Source organism: Musa acuminata, chromosome BXJ3-2 (assembly GCF_036884655.1).
Source record: "Musa acuminata AAA Group cultivar baxijiao chromosome BXJ3-2, Cavendish_Baxijiao_AAA, whole genome shotgun sequence".
Classification (NCBI taxonomy): Eukaryota; Viridiplantae; Streptophyta; class Magnoliopsida; order Zingiberales; family Musaceae; genus Musa; species Musa acuminata.
Genome location: NC_088350.1, coordinates 24,354,890 through 24,365,009, shown reverse-complemented (window position 1 = coordinate 24,365,009; position 10,120 = coordinate 24,354,890). Strand labels below are relative to the sequence as shown.

The 10,120-nt window shown below is 41.0% G+C and overlaps 1 protein-coding gene across 1 annotated transcript; it reads right to left on the bottom strand.

The window, feature by feature from the left end:
* Positions 1 to 1,141: 1,141 nt before the first annotated feature.
* LOC103972671 (mitogen-activated protein kinase kinase kinase NPK1) lies at positions 1,142 to 7,066 on the bottom strand. Its single transcript, XM_009387018.3, has 17 exons — positions 6,547 to 7,066; positions 6,413 to 6,454; positions 6,227 to 6,292; positions 6,000 to 6,110; positions 5,838 to 5,918; positions 5,679 to 5,756; positions 5,027 to 5,109; positions 4,196 to 4,277; positions 3,990 to 4,090; positions 3,384 to 3,423; positions 3,239 to 3,298; positions 3,089 to 3,138; positions 2,824 to 3,004; positions 2,498 to 2,716; positions 2,029 to 2,363; positions 1,837 to 1,904; positions 1,142 to 1,748 (listed from the first exon to the last, which is right to left on the bottom strand). The coding sequence occupies exons 1-17, from the start codon at positions 6,856 to 6,858 to the stop codon at positions 1,648 to 1,650; spliced, it is 2,010 nt and encodes a 669-aa protein (XP_009385293.2). The 5' UTR covers positions 6,859 to 7,066; the 3' UTR covers positions 1,142 to 1,647.
* Positions 7,067 to 10,120: the final 3,054 nt, after the last annotated feature.

The window sequence follows — 10,120 nt, the reverse complement described above, 5'->3', positions numbered from 1 at the left end:
AAAGCTAACCCATTGCTGCCTGCCATTCCTCAAGGAAGAAGATAGAAGAAAGAAGAGAATGGGGAGGAAGATCATGTGGAGATGTCCAGCTTTCTTTCTCCTGTGTGCGTCGATCCTCTTGGGCAGTATAATCCTGTTGGCCGGCCCGGCCGCCGCCGCCACCATCGATTACGGACTTCTGAGGTCATGCAACTCGACCGACGGCCGGTGCGGCGCCGAGGAGGTGATGGTGGGGGAGTTCCAACTGGACTCCGAGGTAAACAGGAGGCTGCTGGCGTCCCAGCCCCCCCAGCTCAGCTACAAGGCTGTCCTCGACAAGGACCGTTCGGCGTGCGACACCACCAACGGCGGCAGATACAACAACGGCAAGTGCTACCCTGCGCCGTCCGGCAAGAAGCCCGACAAGATCCCTTGCTACTACCATGGCCAGCGCTGCTGACTCCTCCCAAAGCTTTCTCTTTACGTCGTCTTCCTGTACTGCACTTGTTCTATGTATGTCAACAGCAATAAAAAGTCGATGATCTCCTTCTCCTCACTGCATGGCGTTTGCTTATGTGATCACCATCTCAATAAGAACTCGAAAATTAGACCAGATTAGATCGATTTTATCAATTTGAACTGACGACCAAAATTAGTTATGTTAATATTGTTGTCAAAATCAAACGAGAAGAGACATCATAAATGTTCTTTCCATTGAGATGACAAGAGTTTTTGGAGGAACATTTGATATGACTATATTTCATCCATTGGGTGAACAACCAGTCAAACTCAATCCATACGCTGTAATTGGCCGATCCGATGGTCTCTATGCTGTGCTTTTATTTCTAGCATGCATCATTTACTATTTGGGTGGATGTGACGTGCAAATGCTGCTCCTATGCATCACGAGATTCATCAGTGTAGCAGTGCTCATCCAACTGTCAACTTGCCCCACAAGTGTAGGATGATACAACGAAGACATTGTAGCGGTTGGAGTGGCACATCATTCGTGGTTGTAGATTTTTGTTGCTGCTGTTGTGTCGGATGATAATCCATACTCACTCCTAACTCTAAAATATAAATCTATCTTCTTTTCCTGTGCAATTGTTACAAATCTAACTGCTCAAAAATATAAATACTATGGGCATCCAAAGTTGACAATGAAAAAAGGGAGAATTTATAGTAAGAATCAGATACTTATTACAAACAAGTGTTACATTTTTGTCCAGTAGAAATCTTCGTTGAAAGAGTCTGATTCTATCTGGACTAAGGAACAAGCATGTGCAGTGGATAGTACAAAAACCCAAAGATGTTACTATATTTTTATGATTGTTTGTTGCATCAAATAAATGTTGCTTAACCAAAATCTTACACCATGCACTCTACTACGCTCAGCAATCTTTAACTCCAAACATGGAGGAGACGTAGCTTAGATCTCGTCTAAGAAACATGGAAGCTTGAAGATTGAAGTTGAAGATGACGGCTGTGAGATTTTTCCATGCTCAAACTAAGCCAAAGGAACAAAGGGCCTCTGGGCTAAGCTAGAGGGAGAACAAATCTCAAACAGCAAGTGAATATAAGAATGAGCAATATATTTGAACACCGATATTTCAGTCACTAGAAGAAACTGCGGAGGAGCATGCTCGAGAGAGTGGATTGTACACGCACTCATTTGCCCGAAGAGGTAAATCGTATACGGTCTCTCTTTCGAGCTAACCATCCGTCCTTTGGGGAAGATGTTTTCCCATAACCTGCTTGCCTCATCATCTCTGCAAGAAACAGAGAATTAATTGTCACTTGTGATGCAAAAGAAAGAAGTCCAGATGCACAATTGGGAGGGGTTGTAATAACGCACACCTCTTTGCCTCTCGAGTTCTTGGTCCAACTCTTCCTTCCACTTCCTCTGCCTCTCCGAAAAATTGTCACTGTTGAGAGCATTGTTCCATTTTTAGGAGTACAACAACAACAAAGGAAGCCAATCTAGACCATCTTGTGCGACATAATCAATAGAAAGAAATACAAATGAGATCAAAAGTATATTTGACAAACCTTGGGCAGTTTGGTTCCTGTTGAGCATCTTGAAGAGGTCCTCCCCATTCATTAAGCTGAGGTGAAATTTCTTTTAGAACACGGTCACTCTCATCTCCACTACTCGAGACTCGCCTGCTGCAACTTCCAGGGCTCAGCTTATTTGTCATGTCAGCAACCGGAGCAGTCTTCCCACTTACCATATTGTTGGGTGAAGTCTTGCTCTTAGGAGGCAATTTTAAAATCTTTGATGTATTTTCTTCACATTTCTTTCCAGCGCATGGCTCGTTGTTGTTATTCAGGCTATTGAAGAACTCCTCATATAGGGGTGTCTGCAGCTTCTTTAGATCAAGGGCCTGTCATCATGAACAAGAATGGTTCTCAGTTCTGAATCTCATTATGTAAGTCATATGAAGAAGTCATTTCCAAGTCCAAATGGTTCTCAGTTCTGAATCTCATTATGTAAGGAAACTGGCTGCTCGGTGCTCACCTTCTCATCCAGAAAAGCTCTTATCTTTGACTCTATTACTTCATCATCATCATCTGGCACCGGCTCACAAGGGAATGTGAAATCATTTTTCCCTTCTCTACTGCAGGCATCATCCATGGCAGTTTCACCAAAGTCATCCAAGGCCATTTTTCTTTGCTCTGAACTATAATCAAACTCGTTTGGCCAGTCATCAAAGGGCTCAGACATCGGGTTGAAACTCTGGAGAAAACAAAACATCAGAGTAATAAACAAATTCCATTAAATATATCCTACTCACGTGTAAGCAGTTCAAAACATATCTAACATGACCCTAAATTGCAACTTACCGATCCAACAACTGGGAAATCATCTTTGTCATCCAACCGGCACATATCACCACTAGAACTCATCTCCCATATAGGTCTGCTGGAAAACTTTCCAGGAAAGCTAGTAGAGCAGCTTCCGCTGCCATTAATGCTATTGTCCAATCCTTCACAGCTAGTTGCACTCTCAGCCATTATAGTATTGCTGTAATAAAAGCCTCTCCAAAGTCAAATATTGCAGTTATGTGGTACAATCTAAGAAATCTCAGTGACATCTAATCTTGCATACTTGTTCTTTGTGAATGATTTGGATGGCAGGGATACATTTTTAGGGGGTTCCTGGTCATCAAACATGTGTCAGGGAATAAATATATAAAAGAACAGAGAAAAGGAAGAATCATGGGCTAGAAATGATTAGCATCAACATGGATCAACTAACCACAACTGCAGAGCGATGTATTGGATGCATATCCTGAAATTCCTTGGTAACAAATGGATGCTGCACGTAACGTATAAGATCAATAAATAACATCTGAGATGATGAAACCCTTTTTTTCTCACAATAATTTCAAGATTTACAATACCTGCAGCAAATCAGATGCAGTAGCCCTCAAGTTGGGTTCCCTGTGAACAATTACATGTTAGTCTGCCAGAAATCTGGCAAGGAACATAAGAGAAACGAAAATCAAGCAAGGAATAAATTTGTTAAAGAAATGTACTAGCTTCAACTCCTGAGAGTTCATATGTTAAGGCATTAAAATGTCCAATTTACTCAAGAAATAGTTGCTAATAAATTGTCAATACCAGTCCAGCATTATTGTGTATCCAGTAAGTACAGTTCCAAATAGTTGTAAAATCCTTTTTCTTTAAAAAATTTTAGGAGTCATAATTTTCACAGCTAAATCAAATTATGAGCTCACAATTAATAATAATAAGAACTTGGAATGTTCACATAACAGCACCTGAGAGAGATTAAATTATTGCAACAAGTTTCATTGAAATTCAAAATTAAATTTGTCCATCCCAATATTTAACAGGTATCATCACAGAGTTCATGTCTAGGCTGGTTGAATAATTTACTTTGGAGCATCATCAAGAAGATAACACTCGAGAACAGCTGCCTATATATGAAATCAAGAATGTCAAACAAAATCAAGATCAAAAGAAATGGAGAAGAAAATCGGACATACTTCTGTAAGCATTTCAAAAGAAAATCCTTGGCCTCTGAAGAGAGATGTTCGGGTATAGGAGGATGAGACTTTGTTGTTCCGATGTGGAAAAGGGCAGCAACCTGGATAATAGTACAGTGTTTACCGGCAAGGAATGGAAAACACATTGGATGTTTAAAGTGCTTGGTCAAAGTTCAGAAAGACCAAGAGTGGGGCAAAGAGCATACCTCTTGATATTGCTGACTCCAGGGAGGCTTACCTGTAGCCATCTCTATAACAGTGCAACCAACACTCCATATATCAGCTGAGCTGAGACAGTTAAGAATATTTCAGAAACTATATCTGGCTTATGTACAAGTTCATTGCAAGAAAAAGTGCAATCAGAAGTCAAATAAACAATAACGGAGCTAATTAAATTGGAAAGCAGAATCATATACCTTAGAACCGACAACATGATTGCAGTGGTACATCTCAAAATGCACAGTTGTTATAAGAAAAGCAGGAACAAAAACAAACTACCATTATTTTCTGTTAATGAAATTTCAGGCTTTGAGTGTTAGTAATCAGTTTTCCTACCATTTGATAAACAAACTAAAATGAAACGAAGTTCACACATGTTTCACATTAAAGTTGGCAAGACTCTTTTCCCCTAGAAAAACAAACTAGCATCTTTTGAGCTACCAAATAGACCTGCAAAGCAAAAAAGAATAAGTATGGATATAACTGATGAGTCCCATGACGAGTGTCATATTATAATGTCCATCACCAGCCATCATCAGTGCTAAAGGGGAAAAAGGCTTCTATCTAACCAGCTACACAACTAAAGGGTTAAGAAGCTTCTTTAATTCATCCAGGACTAGAAAACAGTAATATATATGGGATCAGCCCCCAAGCCAATGCTAAAGTCAAGCTTTTACTAACAACGGGCAAAATAAATTGATGAAACAATTACAATCTGGTATAGGAAAATTTCTTCATGCAATTATACTGAAAAAAGGAATGTGCATCTGTACATTTACTGATGCCAAAAAGAAAAGATGGAAAGTTTTAATGCTTACAAGCTATGCCCAGTTTGAAGAATTACTTCTGGTGCCATCCAGTATGGAGTACCCTTCATTGACTTGGCTGCATTCATAGTTGCCTGAGGAAAATGTCATGCCCACAAGTGGAGGGTGATAATAAGTTAAGGCCTTGCGATAGAAAAGAAAGAAGAAAGAATCGAGCATGACTATATAGATTCTTCTTGTACATGGCCAAGTTTATCTAGTGCAGAACAATTGTTCAAATAAGAAAGCTGCCATAGTAGTTCGCTTTTATTTGTTTGATCGGTCCATATCTTGTAGGTAAACCATGTTCTAAATAAATTTAGAAATGAAAAAAAGGAGTCATGCAAGAAAAAAAAAATTGGATACTTGTTATATAGTTGTGGGAAGAAAAGAACAACTTATAATGCTAATTGATCAAATAAGAATGCACTATAATAAATAATTCTAAACCAGATTCTTAACCAGATCATCAGCTATGAAACATAAATATAAATTGGTGGCATATTAGCAAAACAGAATACTAGATTCATTTGGAAGTCTAATTATTAGTGTTCTACAATGTGATCTACAAGTGAAACTTTGATGTGTTTTGGAAATTGTTTAATCAGCAGTATGATTTTTCATAAAAAGCATCATAAAAATAATAACTAGTTTCTTGTCTTACCAACTTCGCTACTTGTTTAGATGCCCCAAAATCTGCTAGCTTAATGCAACCCTTGTTATCCACGAGAATGTTGGCCCCCTGAATTAGCACAAAGTCCAATACTTTCAGAAAAAAAGATATCAAAGCAATACCCAGACGCCATGAAGGAAAATTTCATGCCTTTATGTCCCTGTGTATGATTCCATTTCGATGAAGATAGTCGAGCCCCTGCAATAGCTGCTTGGTATACATTCTTATAACCTGTTTAAAAGAGAGATTATGTTGGTCAAGCATCAGCATTTGTCTCATGCCTCGCTCCAGCATAAGAACAAAGTTACTTACAGCCTCTGGGAAGGACCCAAATTTTCCAAGTAATGATGAGATGGATCCGCCTGGGACGAACTCCAACAAAATATTTAGTGTCTCCTCCTCCCTAGCTGTTCCCAAATATCTCTGCCACAAACCCAACAAGAGCAGAAGGTACAAAACTTTTATGAGCAATGTAAAAGCAATAAGTTCATAAAATAGGTATCGAGTTCACAACAAATGGTCTGACAGAAAGCACTCACCACTATATTTGGATGAGAAAGTTTCTTTAGAAGTTTTACTTCTTCCTCAAGCTCCCTTATATGAGCCTACCACCAAATATAGAACAAATCAGAGATAAAAGAATCATCAACACCAGACTCCACCTTATCGGGAAGGGAAAATAGATTTTAACGAGAAGAGAAGGAATGGCAGGACAAGATCGTAACCTGAGCTTTCTCCTTGGAAGCATTGCTAGTCCCGATCAAGACCTGCAAACGAACAAACCCATGGATCAAAACCATCATCGTACGAACAAAATAAAAAGCCCTAACCAAAACAACAGGTATCAACATATGTTTACCTGTTTCACGGCAAGCAGCTCCCCCGAATCGAGATTCATACCCATGTAGACATGGCCGAAGGCGCCACAACCGATGAGTTCGCCCTTTCGCCACCGGATCGGGAGTGCGTCATCGGTCTCCACCGGATGCGGGGGAGGGAGTCTGGGGGCAGACCCCCCGAACCCTAGCCCCAGTCCGATCCGGGACTTCCTGAGGCAAGATCCGATCTTTTCCGCTATTCCTCCACCGCCATTTCCGCCGCCGCCATCGTTTCCGTTAGGGTTTGGACGGAACACGAGGGATCTCCGCACCGATCCGAAGAGGTCTTGCATCTTCGTCTGTCGCTGCCGCTACTCTGCGGCCGCACGTGGATGCTGCTTCTGCTGACGGATCTCAGGGCCGTCCTTTGGATCTCATCCGAGGAACGAAGCGGAGGGAGATGGAGATGGAGATGGAGATCGAGAAAGAGAGGGGGCGACGGGAATCGAAGAGTAGGGTGTGTGTGATCGACAATGGAAGAAGGCAGAGAGAGGGATGGAGAAGGAGTCGGTGGCCCTTTTCAAAAGTTGTGTGGCCTCAAGTACCAAAATGCCCCTCATAGCCGTTACATAAATACGGGTCAATTAGTGGTTTTATTTTATTTTCTCGCGCCAAAGAAATGTGAATTGTATTCGCGTTTGAGTCCTAAACTTGAAGCCATAATATTTCCTTTGGTACTTTGTGAACCATTTTTTCTCGATAATTTCCTTTTAATTATTTGTACCTCTTTATCTAATATCTCGCATGAATAAAATTACATATATTAGAACCCCTAAAAGCTTCATGAATTATATGTATTGAGTAGTACTTCATCCAACCATGAGCCAAGAATTAGTTCCTACTAATATTTCACATTAGCCAGAGCATTAGGTTTCCAATTGTGTTTCTGCTGTAAAACCTTGGATGGTTTCAAGCTCTCCTTAAGCTGGTTCATGCAATCCAAGATGCCACAATGGATCTATCTTCTTGGCAATCTGGAAACACACTTGATTAAGATGAAGAATGAAACTCCTGTTAGGACTTCCTCACTACTCCTCTTTCTAATGCATATAGTTCAGATGCTAAACATGTGCTCATCTAAAAGCCAGGAGAAGTTTATCAGAGAAAAGAAGAATCCATGCAACTTTCCTCCATCTGTTTTGTAATCCATCTTTTCCTTGAGATGTTTCGGTTGTCTCCCACTCGAAGAGGAATTCCCGCAAGGAAGAAGACCATTTCACATATCTAAATCAAATCATCGCCGCAATTCTGAGGTAGTAAATGCTATTCTTCCTACCTACCCAAATGATCCCTAACCACTAGAGAATACTAATAAAATACATGGGAATAACGTGGGAACAAATCCTCACTCTCTCTCTCCCTAGATGTTATGATAGGGTTCTTTAGAGAGCATCTTTGTTCCTTCCCAAAGTTCGTAGGATGCATCATTCTAACACTTAACCTATAGATGTAGAGCACCATAGACACCAAGGATGCTTGAGATCTCCATTAGATCATACATGATTCTTTCATCTCCTTTCCACTCTATCTGAGACGAGCAACACCAAACCCTCTTTCCCTCCTTAAATACCGTAGCACATCGCACCTCATCTTGCGAGTCTTCAACAGGCGAGAGCAGGAGCGAGCCATGGCTGGCAGGCGCAAGAACAAGAGCATCTGCGAGAGGTCGGCCATGATGGCAGTGCAGCTCGTCAGGATGTCGTCCCTTGTGTTCGCCAAGATGCCTTTCGGGCGTGGCCGCGGCGAAGTGGCCTCCCTGCCGGCGCAGCCCGAGCACGTGGTGGAGATTGTGCAGGTGGAGGCCGAGAGGCACGCCGGCCGACGCTGCGTCGATGCATCGGCCTCGGAGTTCATCAGAAAGTTTCACGCCAAGAACCGTGGCGATCCTTCTGGTGCTTCCCCGCCTCCATCCCACATGCCGAATCCCAAGCATGCAGGCGTCTAACAAGAGCTGTTGTTGCCGCTGCATTTGTTGCTCTTCCTCTGGTTTTGTTGATGTCGAACTATGTACGTGTGTTGATCTGTTGCAAGAGGCATAGACGTGCATGGGGATTTGGCATGCGCAGTAGTAGTCATGTAATATCCTCCATGGAACTTTTGCCTTCATGCAATTGTGGTGTGTGATCTTTAGCTTTCCCTGCCTGTGACTGCCCTACAAAGAAAGATTACATTTGCTCATCACTGCTACTTATAATCTTCGACACTGTACTTTTAGATTCTACCTTCAGATGCTCGAGGACTTCTCTTTCTTGCTGAAGTCTTGGTAGAATTCTACGTGGGAAATCTTCATGTCGGTATCTGAAGACAGGAATATGTCTTCTTCTCGTACTGGCACTGCTTAATGGGGCATCTCGACGAACTAAGAAACAAGATACAGTTCTGGAGATGTGCTAAGCTTCGTTCCCAGCGGTAGCTCTCCACCCCTCGATCATTGCCAGGAATCCTGGCTTTTTCCTGCGCAAAAGTTATAGATGCTACTTCGATCAGATCGCATACTAGTCGTGGATTCCCACGTAGTCGTAGTAATAACAGCAGTGACAGTGGGAGATTAGCTTCCACATTCTGGCGCTGTAAGATCTTTTTTGGGGACCATTAATGGCGATGCGGCCTCTCAGAAATATATACGTGGATTCTGTCCTTATATCGAATCTATGAGAGATCACATCATCCAGAAAAGTTGCTGATGTGATTCAGTCATATAAATAGCAATTTACTTGACTTGTAGATCTCAAAATACTGTTGATGATACGGAATCGAAGCACAACAACTAGGTATTGGGGATTCTCAAATATAAGGGAGCCTTTGTGTTATGTAGAGAAAATATGTTTTAATTATTTTTAGAGAAATATCCTTTTTTTCCCCCCACAGAATCCCTCCTTTTTTTAATTGCTCTAATTCGACAAATTATATTAAATCGGTTCAATCCACTATTTTATTTCGATATATATATATATATATATATATATATATATATATATATATATATATATATATATATATATATATATATATATATATATATATATATATACTACAATCAATTTTCAACATTTACTCCCTCCCCATCCCCAGTCAAATAAATATTCTTGAAGCTTTGACCATTTCCATGTTCAGAGACTGTGACTACCTATTTGTCCTCAGATTCTTCTTCCTTGTTCTCCTATACATGGTATGATCCATAACATGCTTCTCTCTCTCTCTCTCTCTCTCTTCATAATGTCTTTCTTTCTTCTTATTCCCCAACAATAGATCCACTATACTATTACGTGCCACCGGGAGTGTGACTCTTGTCGTCCCATCGATCACTCTGTCATATTGTATATTCATCAATTGGTTCCAGGATCCAAGGTTTGAACAAGCTCTCTCACTCTGCTGTCAGAGATTAATTGCTCCATCCGTGAACATGGCCTGTTATGAGATTAGCGAGATGCATGGAGGAGAAACTACAGTCTATTTGAGTACTCAGAAAACATGAGGTAATTGATCGTGGTCAAGTGTGGAAGATGACTCTGTTCCGGTCCAAGTAGTATGTATGACCTTCAGTAGGACTGAACA